The sequence below is a fragment of the Oncorhynchus masou genome, chromosome 10, assembly GCF_036934945.1.
Source record: "Oncorhynchus masou masou isolate Uvic2021 chromosome 10, UVic_Omas_1.1, whole genome shotgun sequence".
Lineage (NCBI taxonomy): Eukaryota > Metazoa > Chordata > Actinopteri > Salmoniformes > Salmonidae > Oncorhynchus > Oncorhynchus masou.
This window is the reverse complement of record NC_088221.1, coordinates 1,516,044-1,543,416: the sequence shown is the minus strand read 5'-3', so window position 1 is coordinate 1,543,416 and position 27,373 is coordinate 1,516,044. Positions and strand designations below refer to the sequence as shown.

Below are 27,373 nucleotides of genomic sequence, written 5' to 3'. Positions count from 1 at the left end.
CATCTCCTTTGTCTTGCCCATGTTGAGGGAGAGGTCTCTGACCTCCTCCCTATATGCTGTCTCATCCTCATCAGTGGTGAGACCTACCACTGTTGTGTCGTCAGCAAACTTCATGATGGTGTTGGAGATAGAGTTGAAGTGACTATGCACAGCCACGTAGTCATGGGTGAACAGGAAGTAGAGGGAAGTAAGCGCACTCTGCTGAAGGACCCCCTTGTTGATGGTCAACATTGTTGCCTTCCTTCACCATCTGGGGGCAGCCCATCAGGAAGTCCAGGATCCAGTTGGTGAGGGAGGTGTTCAGTCCCAGGGTCCTTAGCTTCGTGATGAGCTTGGCGGGCACAATGGTGTTGAATGCTGAGCTGTAGTCAATGAACAGCATTCTCACATAGGTGTTCATATTGTTGTGTTGGAAATGCTTACACAGGGACACTCAAAGTAAATTTTAACTGAATCATTATGTATTTGTCAGTGCACTGGAGAGGTTCCAACCAACACACTACACCATAGTACACATGTCAATCAGGAGCGCTTCCTGGGCAGTCCCAGCAGTCTTCTATACGGCTGTAGACAGACAAGTTATATTTGCATGATTTAGCATAATTAATTAATCATTACCGTCTTGTTTCATTCATGTGACCAAACAATACTGGTGCATAACATGTGACAGACCAATACCTCACAAGTCTTCTTCTCTCTAAGCTGAGACCTTGAAACTGAGATATCTTTTGTTCGTTCTCAAAACAAGGTCTGGGCGTACTGATAAATTGCTGATACTTATAAGTGATGATTTGTTAAAGTCACTTGCATGAACACAGAAGTTGGTTATTAGAACAGTACATGAATTTACAGAAATTAGTTATAAGAAAAGCACAAACATTAAAATTCCCATTACGTTGTCCAGGTAGGAGAGGGCAGTGTGGAGTGCAATAGAGATTGCATCATCTGTGGATCTGTTGGGGCGGTATGTGAATGGGTCCAGAGTGTCTGGGTTGATGGAGTGGATGTGAGCCATGACCAGATTTTCAAAGCATTTCATGGCTACAGATGTGAGTGCTATGGGGCGATAATAATTTGGACAAGTTACCTATGCCATTCTTGGACACCGGGTAGTTTTAATGAGGGAAATAAATATTTGACCCCTCTGCAAAATGTGACTTAGTACTTGGTGGCAAAACCCTTGTTGGCAATCAAAGAGGTCAGACGTTTGTCGATTGTCCCTTTTATGTGGTGAAGTTGTCCTGTCCCCTTAGCAGAAAAACACTCCCAAAGCATAATGTTTCCACCTCCATGTTTGACGGTGTGGATGGTGTTCTTGGGGTCATAGGCAGCATTCCTCCTCCTCCAAACACGGCGAGTTGAGTTGATGCCAAAGATCTCCATTTTGTTCTCATCTGACCACAACACTTTCACCCAGTTGTCCTCTGAATCATTAAGATGTTCATTGGCAAACTTCAGATGGGCATGTGTATGTCCTTTCTTGCGCAGGGGGACCTTGCAGGCGCTGCAGGATTTCAGTCCTTCACGGCGTAGTGTGTTAACACTTGTTTTCTTGGTGACTTTGGTCCCAGCTGCCTTGAGAACATTGATAAGACCCTCTCATGTAGTTCTGGGCTGATTCCTCACCGTTCTCATGATCATTGCAACTCTACGAGGTGAGATCTTGCATGGAGCCCCAGGGCGAGGGAGATTGGCAGATCTTTTGTGTTGCTTCCATTTGCGAATAATCGCACCAACTGTTGTCACCTTCTCACCAAGCTGCTTAGTGATGGTCTTGTAGCCCATTCCAGCCTTCTGTATGTCTACAGTCTTGTCCCTAACATCCTTGGAGAGCTCTTTGGTAATGGCCATGGTGGAGAGTTTGGAATCTGATTGATTGCTTCTGTGGACAGGTGCCTTTTATACAGGTAACAAACTGAGATTCGGAGCACTCCCTTTAAGAGTGTGCTCCTAATCTCAGCTCATCACCTGTATAAAAGACACCTGGGAGCCAGAAATATTTCTGATTGAGAGGGGGTCAAATACTTATTTCCTCATTAAAATGCAAATCAATTTATAACATTTTTGACATGCATTTTCCTGTATTTTTTTGTTGTTATTCTCTCTCACTGTTCAAATAAACCTACCATTAAAATGATAGACTGATCATTTCTTTGTCAGTGGCAAAACAGCAGGGGATCAAATACTTTTTTTACAGACTAGGTCAGGTAGAGGTTGAAAATGTCAGTGAAGGCACTTGCCAGCTGGTCAGTGCTTGCTCTGAGTACGCGTCCTGGTAATCCGTCTGGCCTTGTGATTATTAACCTTGATTGTTAACCTGTCTAAAAGTCTTACTTTAAAACAGCTGGTGCTCTCATGAATGGTTCAGTGTTGCTTGCCTCGAAGTGCACTTAGAAGCCATTTAGCTCATCTGGTAGGCTTGCACCACTGGGCAGCTGGTGGCTGGGTTTCCCTTTGTAATCTGTGATAGTTTGCAGGCCCTGCGACATGGGACAATCTTAGTCCTATATTGATGCATTGTCAATAGTTGGAGTAGGATGATTACAGAGCACCTTACCTCAGACTGTCAGGATTTTATTGTTCTTGCTCACAAGCTACATTCCTTTGCTGTGATTATTTTATTAATTCTTGTCTCACATGATCTATTCAGTTATCCTGTGTCCTGCTCCCAGAGATCAACCAAGTGCTGTTCACTAATCCATCAATAAATCAAATGTATTTATAAAGCCCTTTTTATATCAGCCTGCCATAACATGTTCAAATGCTCATAGATGACCAGCAGGGTCAGATAATAATAATCACAGTGGTTGTTGAGGTTGCAACAGGTCAGCACCTCAGGAGTAAACGTCAGTTGGCTTTTCATAGCCGATCATTCAGAGTTAGAGACAGCAGGTACGGTAGTGAGAGAGTCTAAAACAGTTGGTCCAGGACAAGGTAGCACGTCCAGTGAAGAGGTCAGGGTTCCATAGCTGCAGGCAGAACAGTTGAAACTGGAGCAGCAGCATGACCAGGTGGACTGGGGACAGCAAGGAGTCATCAGGCCAGGTAGTCCTGAGGAATGGTGCTAGGGCTCAGTTCCTCCGAGAGAAGAGAGAGAGAAAGCGAGAGAGAGAGAGAAAAAGAGAGAGAGAGAATTAGAGGGAGCATACTTAAATGCAGTGGGCGGGGGCGTATGCTTCATGGTTAACGAGACATGGTGTGGCCACAACAACATACAGGAACTCAAGTCCTTCTGTTCACCTGATTTAGAATTCCTCACAATCACAATCTTTGCAAACTGGAATCCTTATATCCTGAGGCTGCATTCATTGTAGCTGGGGATTTTAACAAGGCTAATCTGAAAACAAGACTCCCTAAATTGTATCAGCATATCGATTGCGCCAACATAACCTCACACTCAACGTCAACAAAACTAAGGAGATGATTGTGGACTTCAGGAAACAGCAGAGGGAACACCCCCCTATCCACATCGATGGAACAGTAGTGGAGAGGGTAGCAAGTTTTAAGTTCCTCGGCATACACATCACAGACAAACTAAATTGGTCCACTCACACAGACAGCATCGTGAAGAAGGCGCAGCAGCGCTTCTTCAACCTCAGGAGGCTGAAGAAATTTGGCTTGTCACCAAAAGCACTCACACACTTCTACAGATGCACAATCGAGAGCATCCTGTCGGGCTGTACCACCGCCTGGTACGTCAACTGCTCCGACCACAACCGCAAGGCTCTCCAGAGGGTAGTGAGGTCTGTACAACGCATCACCGGGGGCAAACTACCTGCCCTCCAGGACACCTACTCCACCCGATGTCACAGGAAGGCCATAAAGATCATCAAGGACAACAACCACCCGAGCCAATGCCTGTTCACCCCGCTATCATCCAGAAGGCGAGGTCAGTACAGGTGCATCAAAGCTGGGACCAAGAGACTGAAAAACAGCTTCTATCTCAAGGCCATCAGACTGTTAAACAGCCACCACTAACATTGAGTGGTTGCTGCCAACACACTGACTCAACTCCAGCCACTTTAATAATTGGAATTGATGGGAAATGATGTAAAATATATCACTACCCACTTTAAACAATGCTACCTAATATAATGTTTACATACCCTACATTATTCATCTCATATGTATACGTATATACTGTACTCTATATCATCTACTGCATCTTTATGTAATACATGTATCACTAGCCACTTTAACTATGCCACTTTGTTTACATACTCATCTCATATGTATATACTGTACTCAATACCATCTACTGTATCTTGCCTATGCCGCTCTATACCATCACTCATTCATATATCTTTATGTACATATTCTTTATCCCCTTACACTTGTGTCTATAAGGTAGTAGTTTTGTAATTGTTAGCTAGATTACTTGTTGGTTATTACTGCATTGTCGGAACTAGAAGCACAAGCCTTTCGCTACACTCGCATTAACATCTGCGAAACAATGTGTATGTGACAAATAAAATTGGATTTGATTTGATTTGACACCGGATAAGACATGAGAAATACTCCAGATATAACAGACTGACCCTAGCACCCCGACACATAAACTACTGCAGGCTGAGACAGGAGGGGTCGGGAGACACTTTGGTCCTGTCCGACGATACCCTCGGACAGTGGCAAACAGGCAGGATTTAACCCCACCCACTTTGCCAAGGCACAGCCCCCACACCACTAGAGGGAATTCTTCAACCACCAGCCAAGACAAGGCCGTTTATAGCCTACGAAAACCTCCCCCACGGCACGAACCCAAAGGGGGCGCCAACCCGGACAGGAAGATCACTAAGCATGAGCTGATTCCCTCACCTGTGAGGAGAACCATCCTACTGCAGTTTGAACTAGCCCTGACATCACTATTTAGACATTGGGACCACACATGCACTTGCATTTCTTTGTGGATTCTGTCTTACACAGTCTAGTGCATTTTAGAGTTGAAGAACACCCACTACAGATACACATGCTTGTTTGAGTATATTTTTGTTATTATTGTCTCTCACTTTGTCTCTCATGATCTATTCACAAAGTCCCCGATTTTGAACTTGCGCTGCTGTTGCTATTTAGACAAGCTTAGATTGCATTCTGCTAAGGCACTAGTATCTCTCTACATCCGTCATCTATAGTGCAGACCATGGTGGGATCCTTTCCATACGCTTATGGGGCTGGAGCATACAAATGCTCCTAGAGAGGAGGAATACTGAAGCATGCGTTGATGATTGGAAGTTTACACTTTAGATACTGTACTTCAAATACTGCCTGAGACACTGTTGCTATTTGTCTCCTTACTCAATAAATGTTGAAACTATTTGTGATGGTGTTCTTTGTTCTAATGTATATGCATGAAACCTATACTATGGAAAACATGTCTCACACTTAGTCAAGATTTTGGCACCGTTAACTTTTAGAAGGTTAGTAGGAAAGTTAATCATTTAATTAAACCACCTAAATATACTCACATTCACTGAACCTTTTAGTATTTAAAACTCAAACATTCATTTACCAGCTGCTTTCTCTATAATCCTCAGGCTCTTCATCATTCTCCATACCTTATATTCCACTGCATCCAAAATTATGCATATCCATAGTATTGTGCAGCTGCTATTTGAGAACTCATCTGGGTTGGAAATTAAACTTATTGCAGAGCACATTGTAGAACTCTTTTTAGAGAAGATTGTGTTGCAAAATGTGCAGGCTTTGCCATATGTGTTGGCTAATATGCATACACAGTTTGATGTGCATCCAATTTTCTAATATGCATCCAATTCTTAAACCTCCATTCTAGGATACATGACACACGCATCTTTCCATATGTTTTTATTTGGTTTTAATGCAAATATATATGATTGAGTGTTTCTTTAAGCCTGCAACTATTTACTTTAAGTGAGACATGATTCAAAATTGATTTCACTGACAGAGAGATAGCTAATGAAATACTAGCTTCCTGAGCAGGCATTGACGTTTACAGTATTAGCTGACTAGGCTAGTCAACTGTAACATTGGCTAGCTTTCAATAAGTTGGCTAAATAGTCAACAGACTTACCTTCTCGTATAATCAGGACCATTCGTATTACACGCTGCATATTTCAAGTGCACTCAAACAGATATTTATCTTACATTTACATTACATTTAAGTCATTCAGTCTTTGGGAGCTAACGTTAGTTTCTCTTAACACACTGACAGCAGATCACAATTTCATGTGAGGCTGTGTTTACATACTGTATTAGATAGAAGCAGACCACTTGCTGCCTTCATCACAAAGGGTATGTAGGGGAGTTCCGATTGGTTCCAAGTTAAGCAGTTTGCACATTTGCTTGAGCAGACAGAATGGTGAAATATACTTTTTCTGAGCATTTGTGAATTTATTTATTTATTTTAATTTTATTTTATTTCACCTTTACTTAACCAGGTAGGCTAGTTGAGAACAAGTTCTCATTTACAACTGCGACCTGGCCAAGATAAAGCATAGCAGTGTGAACAGACAACAACACAGAGTTACACATGGAGTAAACAATAAACAAGTCAATAACACAGTAGAAAAAGAAAAAAGAGTCTATATACATTGTGTGCAAAAGGCATGAGGAGGTAGGCGAATAATTACAATTTAGCAGATTAACACTGGAGTGAAATGAACAAAAGGTCATGTGCAGGTAGAGATACTAGTGCCCAAAAGAGCAGAAAAGTAAATAAATAAAAACAGTATGGGGATGAGGTAGGTAAATTGGGTGGGCTATTTACCGATGGACTATGTACGCTGCAGCGATCGGTTAGCTGCTCAGATAGCAGATGTTTAAAGTTGGTGAATGCATGCATATGTGTTTCAGGCTCCTCAGAGGAGGAAGGGGAGGATCATCCTCCTCACTGAATTTCATGAAAATAAAATTGTAAAACATTGAAAAAGTTATCATTTTCAGATAAAACTATACCAAATATATTCACATGTCACCAAATAATAGATTAAAACACATTGTTTTGCAATGGTCAACAGTAGGTAGCCTCAACAGCACCATGACAGCTAGCTTCCATCCCCCTCTTGGTACATTGATTTTAAAACAAAACCTAGGAGGCTCTTGGTTCTCACTCCCTTCCATAGATTTACACAGTAATTATGACAACTTCTGGAGGACATCCTCCAACCTCTCAGAGCTCTTGCAGCATGAACTGACATGTTGTCCACCCAATCAAAGGATCAGAGAATGGATCTAGTATTGAAAGAATGCGCCACAGATAGCTAGCACTGCAGTGCATAAAATGTGGTGAGTTGTTGACTTTAAGACAGAAAGACAGAAAGACAATAGTTGAGACAGTTTTCAACAAATTAATTTCTTCAAAAATGGAGGAGAAGCAAGAGAAAAAAGATGTTGTCATTTTCACTTTCACTTTCACTTACTTAGCCAGCCAATGCAGCTGGCAAGTTTAGTTACTCAAACACCCGGCTCAAACAGAGGGATGCTATGTTAGCTAGCGGACTATGACTATCCAACACAACATTGAAACACTTCTGAGTCAAGGTAAGCTTTTGGTTTTATTAATGTATTGCCACTGGGGCCCGCCGGTGTAACTGCTTACTGACTATACACTGTAACGTTACTGAAAGATTGTAGTGGCTTTACTAACACATTTGTTCTATTAGCTATGTTGACTATGACGTTACTTTAATTAATATGGGGACAACAATGTAGGCTGTGTGTAGTGGTTATGACATGGTTTGGCTTGGAATGTTTTTGCCAGGTCACATACAGTTGATGTGTTATTCATTGATGTCCACAAACGAAGTACAAAGGTGAGAGGAGGAGAGTGCATAGAGGCGAGAAGGAATACAATGTGGCTGCTATGAAAGTGAACTGTTTATGCGTGGTCAGAGGTATATTCAATACGCCGATTCTGTTGAATAACGTTTATTAAACGGAAGCATAGTGCTCCCGAGTGGCGCAGCGGTCTAAGGCACTGTATCTCAGTGGAAGAGGCATCACCACAGTCCCTAGTTTGATTCCAGGCTGTATCACATCCAGTTGTGATTGGGAGTCCAATAGGGGGGCGTACAATTGGCCAAGCATCATCCGGGTTGGTCCGGGGTAGGCTGTCATTGTAAATAAGAATTTGTTCTTATCTGACTTGCCTAGTTAAATAAAATAAAACTCAATGAAACGGGGATAGAAATATCACAATTCTTCTAATAGAAACTCTTGTTTGCAACTGTTGGGCTAATGATTACACCCTAGATAAGCTAGATGCAGGCAAGCATGTGCAAGGCGCTATTTAATGTGTCACTGTCTGTCCATGTGTCACTTTCTGTCGTCTCAAATTTTTCTCTCGACCTGTGTGTACCTACGATGTAAACTTTCATTCATAGGCTAGGTTGAAGCAACCTCATGATGGGTATAGGGAAAATCTGAGTATCATGTAGTAGCCTAAACCTATCGATGTTACATTGAACTGGGTGAATGGGATATGTATGACAGTCATCCCACATGCTGTAATATAAATAAGGCCATGTTCATGATTTTTTTTTTGTCCCCGGTGGTCATAAACGGCACTGACCGTCACTAGTGTGTCTGTCTGTGTGCGTGTGTGTATGTTTGTTTGGGTGTTTTGGGCAATTAACTGAACCCTCAACCTGATGTTTTGTATGCTGTGCCAACACATGGACATACCTGTGTTTCCTGTTTTGACAGGTTACACTGATCCCTGCCATTATTCATTGGTTACACTGCCAAGTCAAGTGTGGGAACTGAATCTGACATGTCACAGATAGTACCTTCCTGTCATAGTGTTTTATCAAACCCACCCACCCCAAAATGATAACCTCCCTGTTATTGTAATGGTGAGTGGTTAGCATGTCTTCGGGGTATGATATTTGGGCATCTGTAACTTTCTCACTCATCATTATTGACGATTCATTCAGGACTCTCCGTAATCATGGCTGCATCCACATTCATCTAAGTGTTTCGAAACATATTCTATTCTTATGTACAATAAAAGTGACTCCAAAATGACACAAAACATTATTTACCATTCATTTATTTTGGGCACAAAATGATCTGAAACACAAACAAAACTAACAGCAAATGCATCAATGAAATTTGTAGAGTCACAAGCCTGATGTAATCATTGCATGCTATGAATATGGGACCAAATTCTTAACTTTTTACTACTTTAATAAACAAATAAGTTAATTTGTCCAAATACTTTTGGTCTCCTAAAATGTGAAATTAAAGTACAAGAAGTACTTTAATTTCTAAACCCAATATGAATGAAAATATCTTCAAATTAAATCTGACAGTCTGCACTTTAACATCATAGCCAGTGTATAATTTCAAATCCAAAGTGCTGTGGTACAGAGCCAATAATTTAGGAACTCACTGTTTATCATCAATATGTGTCTTAAAATAAATACATATATTTTATTTTGAAAGAATGACTGTCAAACAATTTGCATACAGGGAGGGACAGGGAATTGTGGTCACAATGCGGACACAGTGGACAGATAAGAAACACATTTTAATACCATGTGTAGATGCATGTCTCAAAATGTGGGCACAATGTGGACAGATAGGAAACACATGTTCATACCATGTGTAGATACATGCCTGAAAATGTGGGCACAATCAGAATGTAGACAAGTTCAGAACAAATTATGAATTTTAGCACCAGGTATAAACAAGACTAGAGTGAACAACTAAGATGGATATAAGGGACAGTTTCCTGGACAGGAGGAACAGTTTGAAACACAAGAACATCTACTAACAAACACACGGACACATTAAATATACAAAGCATTCATCATCACGTCAAACTTCATGGGCCCGGTTTCCTAGACACAGATTAAGTAGGCTAGGGACAAAAAAAAAGCATTGTATCCGGTAAATTCTATTGATGCTAAGTTCAATATTACTTGAATAGGAACTTGTGAGATCGATTCCAAGGGCCTGTATAGAATGTATCATCCACAATGGCCCTCAAAAGTCTGGTGTCACAAAGGAACAACAATGTGCTGCTGAATCATTCATTCATATCCAAGTGTCCTATTTTAGGTCAATACGAAGGTACTGTCATTCTCATATACTGCTGGAGGGGAATAGGTTTTATGTGTCACAATGTTATTTTAAGAGGCTATGAATAAGTAACTGAATGAATTAATAGGTTTCTCCACTTGAAGTTAATCATCCCACAATCATGTTGATGCCTTTCCACTTCTTTTGCCTTTTCACTCCTCCCTTCCTTGAAATGTAATGTAAAGGCAAAGCTACTCAATACTTTAACGCTTATGTTCTGTCTATTCTGCATTATAAACTGGGTGGTTGGAGACCTGGATGCTGATTGTCTGACAGCCGTGGGATATCAGACCGTATACCACGGGTATGACCCAAAAATGTATTTTTACAGCTCTAATTATGTTGATCACCAGTTTAAAATAGCAAGAAGGCACTAGGGGGTTCGTGGTATATGGCCAATACATGCCCAGCTCCGCCCACACTGCTATGCAGTTGTGTAATTTGAGAAGCACATACACAAAACAAGATAGCATATGCAGAATTTGACAGCTGCCTGGCTTGAGCTATTTGTTCAAATCAGAATTATTCCTATGATAAATTATTCATTTTGCCCAATTTCGCGGGCTACAGGACTTAACATTATCAGCGTTTATGGCCACTGACTTGTTAACGAATAATGTTTGGCTTGCTCTGGATCAGGACGCGCTCGACAACCATAAACTCGCCGCACCACCACTGGCACGCGGGATGAGAAGAGGAGGAGAAGGAGGAGGAGAAGAAGAAGACGGAGAAGGTCATGGACATGGACAAGTCCTCTACAACATGAGGAATACAATCAGTGGCAGCTCTTCATTCCACGACTACAATCTGGTACGTTATTCAATTAGAAAGCGAGTTTACAGTTTGAGCAAGTAGATTGCATGGAATCGTTGGCGTACAGCCACAACAACACACCCCGTTTTAGAAGTGAAACGTAGCGGCAAAGAGTGTATTGAAGGATTGGGTATTTGTATTGATAGTCGTACGTAGATGTAACCCATGTGATTTTTGTAAAATAGTACGGGACGTTATTCGCCCACATCACTGTAAAGACAGGTTGTCGGTCTGCAGTAGTCTAGGTGGTATGCAAGATTCCCTGCACCCTGGTTCGTACTGAACTGACATCGGATGTTACTAGGCACACTTTGATATTTAGGCTATATTATACTATTCTGATATCTAACTGCCAGGCAAAATAGCCTACATGTACAGACAGGTAGATAGTGGACTGAGATGAAGCGTTGCCCCCCATCTCAAAATGTAAGATAGATATGTGCAGCGCATGCAGGCAGCAGCTGGACAGTCTAAAATCAGTCATAGAGTTCCATCGCTTCGACAGGGGCGCCCAGCCTGGTTTCAGACACTAGACGTAACATAATAAATGTCAATCTGAAAACCCCACAATTGTATTATATGTTATGTTTGGTATGGTTATATAAGACAGATTGTTACTTAAGGCAAAAACGAAAGTAGGGTGGATTGGAGCACTAGGCCTTCTTCAGAAGCCTGGCTACTCTTCAGAAGCCCACCAAGCCAAGGAGGAACAAGGTGCAGCGTGGTGTGCGTACATATTCTTTATTTATATGAGCTGACAAAAACAATAAACACTATAAAACAAACTGTGGAGCTGTGTGTCCTAAACAAAGACAACTGCCCACAAAGAAAGGAGGGGAAAAGGGCTACCTAAGTATGGTTCCCAATCAGAGACAACGATAGACAGCGGGTCTGATCGAGAACCATACCCGGCCAAAACCGAGCAATACAAAATCATAGAAAAACAAAACACAGAATATCCACCCCAAATCACACCCTGACCAAACCAAATAGAGCCATTAAAAGGCTCTCTAAGGTCAGGGTGTGACAGTACCCCCCCCCCCCAAAGGTGCGGACTCCGGCTACAACTTGATTCCAATAGGGGAGGGTCTGGGTGGGCATCTATCCGCGGAGGCGGCTCAGGTGCGGGACGCAGACCCCGCTCCACCTCTGGCTCACCCCGCTTTGGTGACGCCTCTGGTGTGGGGAACCTCTCTGCGGGCCCCGGACTGGGGACCCTCTCTGCGGGCCCCGGACTGGGCACCCTCGTTGCGGGCCCCGGACTGGAGACCGTCGCTGGGGGCTCCGGGCCATCTCTGGGGGCTCCGGGCTGGAGGCCGTCTCTGGAGGCTCTGGGCTGGGCGCAGGCACAGGACTCACCCTGGCCAAACCAAATAGAGACATTAAAAGACTCTCTAAGGTCAGGGGGTGACAGGAGTACTGTGTAGCCTACATGATAAATGTTTCACTGCAGACTGGTTGATGTGAACATGGTCACCACTCTCTCCTTTCACTCCTTTGAGCACTGGTAGGGCTACAAAAAAAGTATAAACAGAGATTAAGCGATGACCCATGCCACACCATGTTCCAGTAGCCTTCACATGGGTCTATTTCAGTGATAGCCCTGTGAATACTTTATAGGCCATTTCAGTGAAGAATTGGATTGTTAGAACTAAGTTATTGTCCTCCTTAATTTTCATGATGTTACAATGTTACAATCATGGATATTCACAAGTTAATGATTTAACTGTATTAAATGTAACTTACAAATACTTACAAATACTCATATTGAACACTCATTATTATCTATTTTTTCATTACAGGGTAAATCTGAGATGGACAAATATCTGTCCCCTTATCCTCAGGAAGTCCCAGACTCCAGACAGACATCTTTCACAGAGGACCTTAGTTCCCCATACAGCATCAACATGAGCCTTCTCTTCCCTGACATCACTTACCTGAGCCCGGGCATATGTCGGCCTCTGAGACCCATCAAGACAGAGCCTCTCTCCCACTCCCTCATGCACCCCAGTTGCCAAGGCAACCTTGGTCCAACAACCCTTCTAGAACACCCTGGGCTTTATGATGCTTCAACAGACACAGGAAGTAGCATGCTCATCAAACAGGAAATGCACACCCTGGACTTCCCAGATGTTCCGTTGTTCCAGCTATTGAACTCTGAGCTAGAGCAGCTGGTGCCTAGTCGTCCAGTGAACTCAGACCTCCACAGCGGGGTCCCCGTGTCCGCCTTGTCATTCCCTTTCAGCAACGTCCACTTATCATCCCCCCAGAGTGCTGTCAAATCTATGGGATGCCCACAAAATGGTGGCTATACTCTACAAACCCAGTTCGCAAGCCATTCGCAGCAGCGACCAGCCTATCTTCCTCTGTCCCCGCCCAACTCCAAGCCAGGGAGCCCAGACAGAGGGAAAGAGCTGATCCAGAATCTGTTTCTGCCTCCATCCTATGCAGCAAGGATTGCCTCGAATCTGAGTCCTGGTCTTATGCCAGTCCAAAGCTCAGGTCTAGGACTTGTTCAGAGTCCAAGTCTTGGACAAGGCCAAAGTTCTAGTCTTGGAGCAGGCCTGGGCCCCGGTGTTGGGCCAGTGTCCCCAGCATTGGCCCAGACAGGTCCGGGGAGGTGTAACCGCAGGAATAACCCTGACCTGGAGAGGAGGAGGATACATCACTGTGACTTTTCAGGTGAGAAGAACTGACAGGGAATCTCATTACACTTACAAGCAATAGTGTAGTGATATTTTCTTAGGTGCGGGAGTGGGAATTTTTGAAAAAATAATTACCTCATCATTTCTCAATCAAAGTTTGTACTGACAGAATATTATTATAGAATATGCATAAAATGCATCCTCCTAATGTAATGTCTGCCTATGCCAACACATATTGTCTCAAGAAAATAGTATGTTTTTAATACCCTCAAACACCAAGTCAGGCATACTTGATTTCTAAATAGGCAATCATCACGTTTTACCAGTGAAATGTACAAACTGCGTCTGCATGCCAATCATTTAATGTCAATCAGTTTCATGGGAATGTGCAATTATATCTTCTCTAATTACTGTTTTGTGAGTGAATTAGAGAAGATGGTGTTCAACTATTAACCTTCTTGTATTTTGTTTCATTCAAAGCATACATAGTGGCGCTTGCTGTTGCGTTTTGGGCACATGAGACAAGAAATGTGACTATTCAGCTTCAGCTAACCATCCTAAAATCTCACTAGAAATTAGGTGTTTTTGGTGTAACACAGTGACATTACAGTCCTACTATGCTATTTTATTCGGTACTGTTGTGTTAAATAGTCATTCATCACTATCTGATGTTGCGGTAAATAATTTTCCAGAAATGTTGTTACCAGCTGCGTGGATTCTCAAATTGAAAACAGTGAGGGAGCACTACATCCCTCGTGCTCCGGTAGCACTACATCCCTCGTGCTCCTGTAGCACTACATCCCTCGTGCTCCTGTAGCACTACATCCCTCGTGCTCCTGTAGCACTACATCCCTCGTGCTCCTGTAGCACTACATCCCTCGTGCTCCTGTAGCACTACATCCCTCGTGCTCCGGCAGCACTACATCCCTCGTGCTCCTGTAGCACTACATCCCTCGTGCTCCGGTAGCACTACATCCCTCGTGCTCCGGCAGCACTACATCCCTCGTGCTCCGGTAGCACTACATCCCTCGTGCTCCTGTAGCACTACATCCCTCGTGCTCCTGTAGCACTACATCCCTCGTGCTCCGGTAGCACTACATCCCTCGTGCTCCGGTAGCACTACATCCCTCGTGCTCCTGTAGCACTACATCCCTCGTGCTCCTGTAGCACTACATCCCTCGTGCTCCGGTAGCACTACATCCCTCGTGCTCCGGCAGCACTACATCCCTCGTGCTCCTGTAGCACTACATCCCTCGTGCTCCGGCAGCACTACATCCCTCGTGCTCCTGTAGCACTACATCCCTCGTGCTCCGGTAGCACTACATCCCTCGTGCTCCTGTAGCACTACATCCCTCGTGCTCCTGTAGCACTACATCCCTCGTGCTCCTGTAGCACTACATCCCTCGTGCTCCGGTAGCACTACATCCCTCGTGCTCCTGTAGCACTACATCCCTCGTGCTCCTGTAGCACTACATCCCTCGTGCTCCGGTAGCACTACATCCCTCGTGCTCCTGTAGCACTACATCCCTCGTGCTCCTGTAGCACTACATCCCTCGTGCTCCTGTAGCACTACATCCCTCGTGCTCCTGTAGCACTACATCCCTCGTGCTCCGGTAGCACTACATCCCTCGTGCTCCTGTAGCACTACATCCCTCGTGCTCCTGTAGCACTACATCCCTCGTGCTCCGGTAGCACTACATCCCTCGTGCTCCTGTAGCACTACATCCCTCGTGCTCCTGTAGCACTACATCCCTCGTGCTCCTGTAGCACTACATCCCTCGTGCTCCTGTAGCACTACATCCCTCGTGCTCCGGTAGCACTACATCCCTCGTGCTCCTGTAGCACTACATCCCTCGTGCTCCTGTAGCACTACATCCCTCGTGCTCCGGTAGCACTACATCCCTCGTGCTCCTGTAGCACTACATCCCTTGTGCTCCTGTAGCACTACATCCCTCGTGCTCCGGTAGCACTACATCCCTCGTGCTCCTGTAGCACTACATCCCTCGTGCTCCTGTAGCACTACATTCCTCGTGCTCCGGTAGCACTACATCCCTCGTGTTCCTGTAGCACTACATCCCTCGTGCTCCTGTAGCACTACATCCCTCGTGCTCCGGTAGCACTACATCCCTCGTTTCCTGTAGCACTACATCCCTCTTGCTCCTGTAGCACTACATCCCTCGTGCTCCGGCAATAGATATTGCAGGGATGACACATTTTCTGAATCCCAAATCAACCCCTAGGAGATATGAGAGGATTGGATAGACATTTTGATTTAATATGGCAACAATTCCACCTGGCCTATCAGAGGGGAAGATGGAGGATCCATATTGCTTACACTGGTCCAATACTCTCAGAGCTACACTAGTTTCTAGGGGAAAGAGTCTAGGTGTTCATTTAGAGAATGACTTGAATGTTTCCTTACCTTGAGTCTATGGGTCATGCTCCTCACTTATGGGAGTCACATTTGTTAATACGCTTTTTAACATGAACATATAGTGGGAGAGATGCTTAGGTTTGCTGTTATGTCAAAAACTAGTAGCAGATTAGATCATGATTTTTTTCAAACTCTTGGAATTAAATCGTGAAGATCAAGCAAACAACAATTGGAATAAGGCAGACCCTGTTGTTACTACCAGCCTTTTTAAATGATGTATTTCTATGTTGTGACCTGGTTCAAATGCTGTAATGTAAGAACAATGTAGTTACATAGGATATACTTGTAAGGATCATGTACCTACCCAGGAGCAAGCAACTTATAGTGGAACTGACAGTGTTGTAATTATCATGTACCTACCCAGGAGCAAGCGACTTAAAGTGGAACTGACAGTGTTGTAATTATCATGTACCTACCCAGGAGCAAGCGACTTAAAGTGGAACTGACAGTGTTGTAATTATCATGTACCTACCCAGGAGCAAGCGACTTAAAGTGGAACTGACAGTGTTGTAATTATCATGTACCTACCTAGGAGCAAGCGACTTAAAGTGGAACTGACAGTGTTGTAATTATCATGTACCTACCTAGGAGCAAGCGACTTAAAGTGGAACTGACAGTGTTGTAATTATCATGTACCTACCCAGGAGCAAGCGACTTAAAGTGGAACTGACAGTGTTGTAATTATCATGTACCTACCTAGGAGCAAGCGACTTAAAGTGGAACTGACAGTGTTGTAATTATCATGTACCTACCCAGGAGCAAGCGACTTAAAGTGGAACTGACAGTGTTGTAATTATCATGTACCTACCCAGGAGCAAGCGACTTAAAGTGGAACTGACAGTGTTGTAATTATCATGTACCTACCCAGGAGCAAGCGACTTAAAGTGGAACTGACAGTGTTGTAATTATCATGTACCTACCCAGGAGCAAGCGACTTAAAGTGGAACTGACAGTGTTGTAATTATCATGTACCTACCCAGGAGCAAGCGACTTAAAGTGGAACTGACAGTGTTGTAATTATCATGTACCTACCCAGGAGCAAGCGACTTAAAGTGGAACTGACAGTGTTGTAATTATCATGTACCTACCCAGGAGCAAGCGACTTAAAGTGGAACTGACAGTGTTGTAATTACTTTGTTTCATATCTGCAATCATAATATCGGCCAAAAATATAACATTCCCAATTTATGCTACAATACCAACTTCATAAGAGGTTGAAAAACTAGGTTATATTTGACTCAACATTCCATGACTTGGAGTAAGGCATTGTTGGCAGAATATATGCAGTACAATGCATGAAGAATAAAATTCACCCTAAAAAAACTTGTGAAGTTTCTCTTTAGTGTAAAGTAAAACTCAGTAAGGTATAACCTTTATAATTACTATGTAGTTACAATGTAACAACCTTTGCAGACAATTGGCTTAGGCTTGCCAGGAGCAATAAGGAGACTTTTCACTTTCATTGATGGATTTGACAAAGATTCAAACCATTCAAATTCAATTCCACATTTCAGACTCAAATCAATAACTATTTTAGTTAGTAAAATGTACCAACACAGGGTGGTAAAGCTAGATAGCAAGTTAGCTAGCTACATTAGTGAATAATGCTAAGTAGCTAGCTAGGCACAGGCACAATGTCAATATGTTTTCCAACTCATTCAATAAACATGACTAAATTGTCATAAAACTCACAACATTTCCATTACAATGTTATTTCACTATTGTTGAGACTTAGTTTGCACTTTTGTACATTACAAAACTTTTAAAAACACGACAAATTAAGAGCGTGTGAGTTCCATTTTGGCTGCACAGGGAGTGTGAGAGGTCAGTGGGATGTCACTAATGCAATGCATGGTTTATAATTCAACCGTGATCATTAACTCCACTCTGTTAGATGTAGGATGTTCTTGTTAAAAGCTTATGAATCAATTATATTTATGTTGTGATGACATACATTTTGTTCCATTCTCTTTCATCAGCATGTAAGAAAGTCTACACCAAGTCCTCCCATTTAAAGGCCCATTTGCGGACACATACGGGTAAGTGTTTTACTGGTAACATTATAAAAGTCCTGTCATGGGTGACCCGTATTTTATTTTGGGGGGAGGCAGTATGTTATGTTACCAGGCAGAAGAATGCTTTATGATTCTTTATGCTGACTGAAATATGGCCCGCCAAATGTTGCTGCATGTTGTCGAATGGGAAAGCTTTTTTTAAAAGCGTAAACAAACTAAACCGGTTTATTTCTTTCTTTCTTTTATTATTGATTCTAATTCATTCAAGAGACTTGTTGATGTTAATATTGAAATATTATCTTTACTGACCCTATCAACATAAGTAGTATAGATTAATTTTTGTTGTTATTACTGTACATTTTATGATGTAACATGATCGTCCCTGTTTCTGCTGTAGTATAATCTAATCCAGTGCTGCATTCCAGGAGAGAAGCCATACCAATGCTCCTGGGAGGGGTGCGTGTGGTGCTTCGCTCGTTCCGACGAGCTGACTCGACACTTCAGGAAACACACAGGGGCCAAGCCCTTCCAGTGTGGTGTGTGTAACCGCTGTTTCTCCCGGTCTGACCACCTGGCTCTACACACGAAGAAGCACAGGAGATAGGGAAACCTACATAAATCATATTTTTCATTAGATCTAAGTCAAATGAAACATTATATTTAAGTTAATCTCAACACAATACTATTGTGACTGCAACATGGTTGTAGATTTTCCATGTATTTATTTTAGTAAATACGGCCATAGTTAGATTTTTTTAGTAAGAGCTCAAAGGTGGATTGAGTCAAGCTATAATGACAAACGAGCTACTTTTAGTATCTCTATGGTTTATCTACAGCAGTTTCCCAAACCTCTGCTCAAGTATCCCCAGCCTTTCCAAGTATTTGATCTATTCCGGGAAAAGCACATCTGGTTCAACCAATCATGTTTGATGATGAGTTGACCAGTTGAATCAGGTGTGCTAGTACTGGAATATATCGAACAAGTGTAACAGTTGGGGGTACTCAATGAGAGGTTTAGAAAATGTAAACCCAGATCTACTGTATCATCGCTTCCTTTTCTACTGAGTATTGGCACTGAAAGACAATATTTGACAATGTATTGCTATTAACATTTAGGTATAACTACCTTTCATTGCTGTAGACCATGTACAAAGGGAAGTCAAAGTATTTTTAAATATATATTGTTAAAAAATAATATCATGCATTATACTGATTATACTGATTTTCTAAGTGCCTTTTAAAGTTAGACTCCTTAGTTGCTACATCCATTTTTGGACTCATAAATGAATGACATATAACCATTGATTCTTGAGGTATATAACTTATAAATGCCTCATGAGCTTAGGTCAACTTGTTTTAATCCAATGTTTGTAAACAACATAAATGTGAAACACTGTATACCCTCCAAACATGGTTAAAACTATACATTTGATGTCATGAATGGTCAGTCCTTACATCTATGTCTATGAATTTGAGTGGTTACATTTCTCCAGCCCAATCCCTTCGATTTTTAGCAAAACGAGCAGGAGTACGCTTTGTTATTGTTTAATTAAGGATTCTACCTGTAATGTTTTATAAATTAATTAAAGATGATGTAAAAGACCAGTCTGGTACACTGTAAAAACGACTTGATTACTGTCTTTCTTGTCTATACAAAAATGTAAGATACTGTATTTACTGTGTGTTGTAAAATGTATTTTTATTCATGATAATTTGATTAAATACATTTAATAAGAGATATAATTTCAGGTTACCAATATTTATGTAAGGATCGACGCCGGAGATGAGAAGGTGGTACGGGGAGTTAACATTTAATGCGGAACAGACAGGTAACAGGACCAGCGTCAGCACACGGGTATACAAAGTCACACGAACATTAATGCTGAAGCAGGGAACAGAGCGGGGAACCAGACAGATATATGGAAGGTAATGACAGAGGTGATTGAGTACAGGTGAGTCCAATAATCGCTGATGCGCGTGATGGGGGGAAGGCAGGTGTGCATAATTCTGGGGAGCCTGGCGCCTTCGAGCGGGAGCAGGGGTGACAGTACGCCCCTCTTTAGGGGTGCCACCCGTTGTCCCACCTGGGCGAGCCTGACGGGCTGGCTGGGGGCATGGGCGCTGGACAAGCCGGCTGGGCATAAACTTCCGACGAACTGGCAGAGGCATGAGAGCCTGGCGAGCCGGCTGAGGCATAGGAGCCTGATGATCCGCCTGGGGCATGAAAGCCTGTGATCCTGCTGATACTTGTAAGTAGTCCTTCAAAAATGTTAGGGTTCAAAATTTTGAGATGATATACTTGTAGGCTATACTTGTGAATCTGTGCCAAGATTGCCATGTGAGCAACAGAACATTTAAATAAACTGTGTGTTTACCATAGAAAAAGTTGTGTTTTTCTGTATTCAAGGTACATGTGGGATGTGTGGATTGATATACTGTAGTATTATCTTGCCGTAGAAACAAAGCATTTGTGAACCTCACACCCACTGTATTGACACTGCTCTGTGAGAAAAGAACAGGAAGGATCCGCATAGACATTTAACAAAGAATACCATTTCAAGACATTTGTGCTTTCATTGGAACATGAACTATTGTGTTTTAAATGCCTTCTGTCAGTTTCTCATAGAGCAATGCCAACCCTACGATTGACATACCTTTATATAGAGTACAAATCATTCTGAAGTTGCCACACCCTCGCAAACTCCACCTAGCTGTTTGGTAATGATGGCCATAAAAATGATTTCACCCCAACCTCCAGTGCCTTCAGAAGGTCTCCATACCTTGACTTTTTTGACAGTATTCTAGTATTAGTGTTTAATAACTTCTTATGGCTTGGAGGCAGTATTGGGTAGCTTGGATGAATAAGGTGCCCGGAGAAAATTGCCTGCTACTCAGGCCCAGATGCTAAGATATGCATAGTATTACTAGATTTGGATAGAAAACACTCTGACGTTTCTAAAACTGTTTGAATGATGTCTGTGAGTATAACAGAACACATATGGCAGCCAACAACCTGAGAAAAAATCCAACCAGGAAGTGGGAAATCTGAGGTTTGTAGTTTTTCAACTCTTTGCCTATCCAAGATACAGTGTAAATTTGGTCCGATTGCACTTCCTAAGGCTTCCACAAGATGTCAACAGTCTGTCAACAGTCTTTCAGGCTTCTACTGTGAAGGAGGAGAGAATAAGAGCTGATTGAGTAAGAGGTCTGCCAGAAGGCCATGGGCTGATCACACGCGCTCCTGTGAGAGGTAGCTGCGTTCCATTGCATTTCTATAGACAAAGAAATGATGACATTTTCCAGAAGAAAGCAGTTGTCCGTTTCTTTGGAGTGTTTTGCTCTCAAGCCAAACTGCTTGGAGTGTATTGTGAATGGGCTGCTGTTGAGGTGACCAATCAGTTGCTCTGCTACACACTTTTCAACAACCTTCAACACCACAGGTAGTATACTAATGGGCCTGTAGTTGCTCAAGTCAGCAGGGTCACACAATTTAAAGATGGCCGTTATTATGGCCGACTTCAATACCCTTGAAAACACGCCCTGACCAATAGATGTGTTGGTGACCTTAGTAATGGGGTCAATGAGCGACTCTGTAGTTTTTAACCTCTCTGGTACAACGTCCCACCTCGACAACTGCCAGTGAAATTGCAGGGCGCCAAATTCAAAACAACAGAAATCCCATTATTAAAATTCCTCAACATACAACTATGATCCACCATTTTAAAGATACACTTCTTGTAAATCCAACCACAGTGTCCAATTTCAAAAGGCTTTATTGCGAAAGCACACCAAACGATTATGTTAGGTCAGTACCTAATCACAGAAAAACAGAGCCATTTTTCCAGCCAAAGGGTCACAAAAAGCAAAAATAGAGATCAAATAAATCACTATCCTGATCTTCATCAGATGGCACTCATAAGACTTCATGTTACTCAATACATGTACGTTTTGTTCGATAAAGTTCATATTTATATCCAAAAATCTCAGTTCACATTGGAGCGTTATGGTCAGAAATGCATTGTCTCATACAAACATCCAGTAAAAGTGCAGAGAGTCACATCAAATAACAGAAATAATCATCATAAACAGTGATTAACAATACAATTGTTACGCATGGAATTATAGATAACCTTCTCCTTAACCAGTTGGATTTAGTGGGCGCTATTTTAATTTTTGGATGAAAAACGTTCCCGCTCCGTTCCGGGAGCGTAATCATAGCCTCAAATGCATTAGCATAACGCAGGGGACATAAATACCCCTAGAAACTTTTCCTATTCATGAAAATCGCAAATGAAATGAAATAAATATATTCAAATACAAGCTTAGCCTTTTGTTAACAACACTGACATCTCAGATTTTCAAAATATGCGTTACAGCCAACGCTAGACAAGCATTTGTGTAAGTTTATCATGGCATAATGCTATGCTAGGCTCTGCTGGCAGCAGGCAACTTTTTCACGAAAAAAAAGAAAAGCAACCAAATTAAATAATTTACCTTTGAAGAACTTCAGATGCTTTCACTCAGGAGACTCCCAGTTAGATAGCAAATGTTCCTTTTTTCCAAAAATATTATTTTTTTAGGCGAAATAGCTCCCATTTCTTCCTCATGCTTGGCTGAGAAATCGACCGGAAAATGCTACAACTATAACGGCAAACATTTTTCAAAATTTGCTCCATAATATCGACAGAAGCACGGCAAACGTTGTTTAGGATCCATCCTAAGGGTGTTTTTAACATATATATTCGATAATATATCCGTCGAGGCAATTCGTTTCTCATAATAAAAATAATAAAAAATGGCTACCTCAGTATTTTACGCAAGATTTTTTGCGGGAGACACCATGTGACCATATGCTGTATATGGTCCCTTACAGCCATTCTTCAATGGAAATGCCTAAAAAGACGTCACAATGCTGTAGACACCTTGGGGAATACGTGGAAAATGTAAGCTCATTCGTAGCTCATTCACAGAGGCGGTTTCAAAAAATGCGGCACTTCCTGGTTGGATATCTATCTGGGTTTCGCCTGTAACATCAGTTCTGTAGCACTCACAGACAATTTCTTTGCAGTTTTGGAAACGCCAGAGTGTTTTCTTTCCAACGCTGTCAATTATATGCATAGTCGAACATATTTTCGTGACAAAATATCTTGTTTAAAACGGGAACGTTTTTCATCCCAAAATTTTAATAGCGTGTTGGGGAATAATCAGAATTAGTTAGTAACTTAGGTAGATGTTTTATATTCATCATATGTTTGTAAGTTACTTCTCATCAGAATGTGTTTGTATAATACTGTGGCGGGGTTGCAGTATCTGTTCTCTGTCAAGACTAAGTTATTTGGGCCGGAGAGAGGGGAGAGGTCAAGCGTGTATCTCTTGGCTCCACAATGTCTGTGTGCCAGTCAATGTGTCTCTGTGATATGCACCTGTAAGGGTGGTAAATTACCTATTAATGACATCAGACCGAGGCTCTGGATTTGTTCTTGTGCTCCTAGGCCTTAGTGCTGCTTTTGATACCATCGCCAACTACATTCTTTTGGAGAGATTGTAAACCCAAATTGGTCTACATGGACAAGTTCTGTCCTGGTTTAGATCTTATCTGTCAGAAAGATATCATTTTGTCTCTATGAATGATTTGTCCTCTGACAAATCAATTGGTGTTCCTCAAGGTTCCGTTTTAGGACCACTATTGCTTTCACTATATATTTTACCTCTTGGTGATGTCATTCGGAAACATAATGTTAACTTTCACTGCTATGCGGATGACACACAGCTGTACATTTTGATGAAACTGTCATGTCTTATTATGTCTGTTCCTGTCCTTTCTCTTCACTCTGTCTCTCTCTCCTGGTCTTATTAGGTTACCTTCTCTTTCTCTCCTTCTCCAGCTGTTCCTCATCTCCCCTAACTAGCTCATTCACCCTTTCCCCACCTGTTCCCTTTTTTCCCTCTGATTAGGTCTCTATTTCTCTCTCTGTTCCTGCTACTTTCGGTGTCAGATTCTCGTTTGTGTTTCTCATGCCAGAAGCAAGCTATCGTCTCGTTTGCTTCCACCTAGTCCTATCCTGTCGGAGTCTGCCTGGCAGGTGCATCCTGCACTCTACTAACTATCTTTTGTTTGCACCGTGTCCAGTTCATCATATGCTACGTGTGATCAGCTACCACCGTTCCTCTGTGACCCGCACCGACCCAGAGCGACCTGCAGCCTGTCGCCGCTACCCAGCTATTCATCAGAGGGACTTTATGTTTCATTTGTCACCCTCTCTGCGGGTATTCTATTGTGCCATTGACAACGTCGGAAGAGGATCTATGCCATTCCTGTTTTTTCATTAAAAGAACTCTGTTTCTGTTAAAACCGCTTTTGGGTCTTCACTCAAGTACATAACAGAAACATGGTGAATCCCCAAAATTGCCCTCCCTAGAAGCCTGTGTTTCAGACATAAGGAAGTGGATGGTAGCAAACGTTCTACTTTTAAACTCAGACAAAACAGAGATGCTTGTTCTAGGTGCCAAGAAACAAAGAGATATTCTTTTCAATCAGACAATTCATCTTGATGGCTGTACAGTTGTCTCAAATAAAACTGTGAAGGACCTTGGCGTTACTCTGAACTCTGATCTCTCTTTTGACGAACATATCAAGACTGTTTCAATGACTGCTTTTTTTTCCATCTATCTAACATTGCAAAAATCAGTAGCTTTCTGTCCAAAAATGATGCAGAAAAATTGATCCATGCTTTTGTCACTTCTAGTTTAGACTACTGCAATGCTCTACTTCCGTCTACCCAAATAATCACTAAATAAACTTCGGTCAATGTTTTACTGCTAACCTACAAAGTATTACATGGGCTTGCCCCTACCAATCTTTACGATTTGGTCCTGCCGTACATACCTACACGTACGCTACGTTCACAAGACTCAGGACTCCTTACTGTCCCTAGAATTTCGAAGCAAACAGCTGGAGGCAGGGCTTTCTCTCATAGACCTCCATTTTTATGGAATGGTCTGACTAACCATGTGAGAGATGCAGACTCCATCTCGACCTTTAAGTCTTTATTGAAGACTCATCTCTTCAGTAGGTCCTATGATTGAGTGTAGTCTAGCCCCGGAGTTTGTAGGTGAACAGAAAGGCACAGGAGCAATGAACCGCCCTTGCTGTCTCTGCCTGGCTGGCTCCCCTCTCTCCACTGGGATTCTCTGCCTCTAAACCTATTACAGGGGCTGAGTCACTGGCATACTGGTGCTCTTCCATGCCATCCCTAGGAGGGGTGCATCACTTGAGTGGGTTGAGTCACTGACGTGATTTTCCTGTCCGGTTTGGCGCACCCCCCTTGGGTTGTGCCGTGGTGGAGATCTTTGTGAGCTGTACTCGGCCTTGTTTCAGGATGGTAAGTTTGTGATTGAAGATATCCTTCTAGTGGTTCGGGGGCTGTGCTTTGGCAAAGTGGGTGGGGTTATATCCAGCCTGTTTGGCCCTGTCCGGGGGTATCGTCGGATGGGGCCACAGTGTCTCCCGACCCCTCCTGTCTCAAACACCAGTATTTATGCTGCAGTAGTTTGTGTCGGGGGCTCGGGTCAGTCTGTTATATCTGGAGTATTTATCCTGTCTTATCCAGTGTCCTGTGTGAAGTTAAGTATGCTCTCTCTAATTCTCTCTTTCTCTTTCTTTCTCTGTCTCAGGAGACCTGAGCCCTAGGACCATGCCTCAGGACTAATTGGCCTGATGACTACTTGCTGTCCCCAGTCCACCTGGCCGTGCTGTTGCTCCAGTTTCAACTGTTCTGCCTGCGGCTATGGAACCCTGACCTGTTCACCGGATGTGCTACCTGTCCCAGACCTACTGTTTTCAACTCTCTAGAGACAGCAGGAGCGGTAGAGATACTCTGAATGATCGGCTATGAAAAGCCAACTGACATTTACTCCTGGGGTGCTGGCCTGTTGCACCCTCGACAACCACTGTGATTATTATTTTTTGACCCTGCTGGTCATTTATGAACATTTGAACATCTTGGCCATGTTCTGTTATAATCTCCACCCGGCACAGCCAGAAGAGGACTGGCCACCCCTCATAGCCTGGTTCCTCTCTAGGTTTCTTCCAATGTTCTAGCCTTTCTAGGGAGTTTTTCCTAGCCACAGTGCTTCTACACCTGCATTGCTTGCTGTTTGGGTTTTTAGGCTGGGTTTCTTTTACAGCACTATGTGACATCAGCTGATGTAAGAAAGGATTTCTAAGCACATTTGATTGATGTCATTCCTCTAAATTAGCTGGGCGTCCAGGGGTTAATTGGACACTAGAGTTCCTGAGGTGGAAATTCCGGTGGCCCAAAATAATTGAGGATGTTAGATCCTTCGTTATGGCCTGCTCCACCTGTGCCCAAAGAAAGTCCTTACGACAGCTATCGGCTGGGTTTCCTCCATCCCAAGGGCTGATCACTATCCTGGTGGTCTTCGATCAGTTCTCCAAGATTGCAGATTTCATCGCCCTACTCTACCTCAGTCAAGGAGACAGCCAAAGCGGGGGTGCCCTCAGCAAAGGCGTTTATTCAACAATGTTGCCGCACCTGGACCAGAGCGCAATCCTCCTTTAAAAGTGGATTCTCGGAATGCCCCGTTCTACGTAGGACTATTCAGGATCCTGAGTCGCATCTACCCGGTCACCTATCGTCTCCAGCTCCCCAGGTCATTGAGAGTCTGTCCATCCTCCACTTTTCCCATATCAAACTGTTAAGAACTAGTCCCTTCTCCCCCCACACATGCCCCTCCGCCCCCTCGATTTGTTGACGGCCACCCGGCCTACACAGTCTGGCGTCTGCTGGAGGCTTGTCGGGTCTGGGGCACCCTGCAGTACCTGGTGGACTGGCAGAGCTAGGAGCAGACGTGGGTGCCTGCCCGGGACATCCTGGACCCGAGACTTGTTCGGGGCTTCAACCAACTATGTGGTGGTTGCCCTGGATCTGCGGCCGAAGCCGCTCATAGGTTCCAACTGTCACCAAGATAGATGATTGGATAGATGATTGAATGCCCACTAAAGGTCATGGATCATCTTATCCTTATATTACAGGACACCATGGCCTATTTATTTCCTTAACTTACCTCAGTTCCACTCACTGTATATAGACTTTTTGTTTTCTTTTGTTCTACTGTTTTATTGCCTGTATGTTTTGTTTATTCCATGTGTAACTCTGTGTTGTTGTATGTGTCAAATTGCTATGCTTTATCTCGGCCAGGTTGCAGTTGCAAATGAGAACTTGTTCTCAACTAGCTTACCTGGTTAAATAAAGGTGAAATAAAAAAAAACACAAGCTTAGGTTTCTGAATTCCAGCGAATGTGAGTATAGCACTCAAATCTGCTAATGAAACCAAAATGACATACCAGCATCAACACAGTCTAAATGAGTTCTGGTACAAGCATG

At 42.9% G+C, this 27,373-nt stretch overlaps 1 protein-coding gene across 3 annotated transcripts; it reads left to right on the top strand.

Annotated features, from left to right (window-relative positions):
• Window positions 1–7,384: 7,384 nt before the first annotated feature.
• Window positions 7,385–19,576, top strand: klf5b (Kruppel like factor 5b). 3 transcript variants are annotated; one of them, XM_064975469.1, is made up of 5 exons: window positions 7,385–7,515; window positions 10,699–10,869; window positions 12,675–13,554; window positions 17,931–17,990; window positions 18,392–19,576. In XM_064975469.1, exons 2-5 carry the CDS (start codon window positions 10,747–10,749, stop codon window positions 18,568–18,570), a joined length of 1,242 nt encoding a protein of 413 aa, XP_064831541.1. In that variant the 5' UTR covers window positions 7,385–7,515; window positions 10,699–10,746; the 3' UTR covers window positions 18,571–19,576. The 3 variants fall into 3 exon arrangements, with proteins under 3 accessions (XP_064831541.1, XP_064831542.1, XP_064831540.1); XM_064975470.1 differs by lacking the exon at window positions 7,385–7,515 and adding an exon at window positions 10,281–10,363; XM_064975468.1 differs by lacking the exon at window positions 7,385–7,515 and having other exon boundaries at window positions 10,518–10,869.
• The last annotated feature ends 7,797 nt before the right edge of the window (window positions 19,577–27,373 follow it).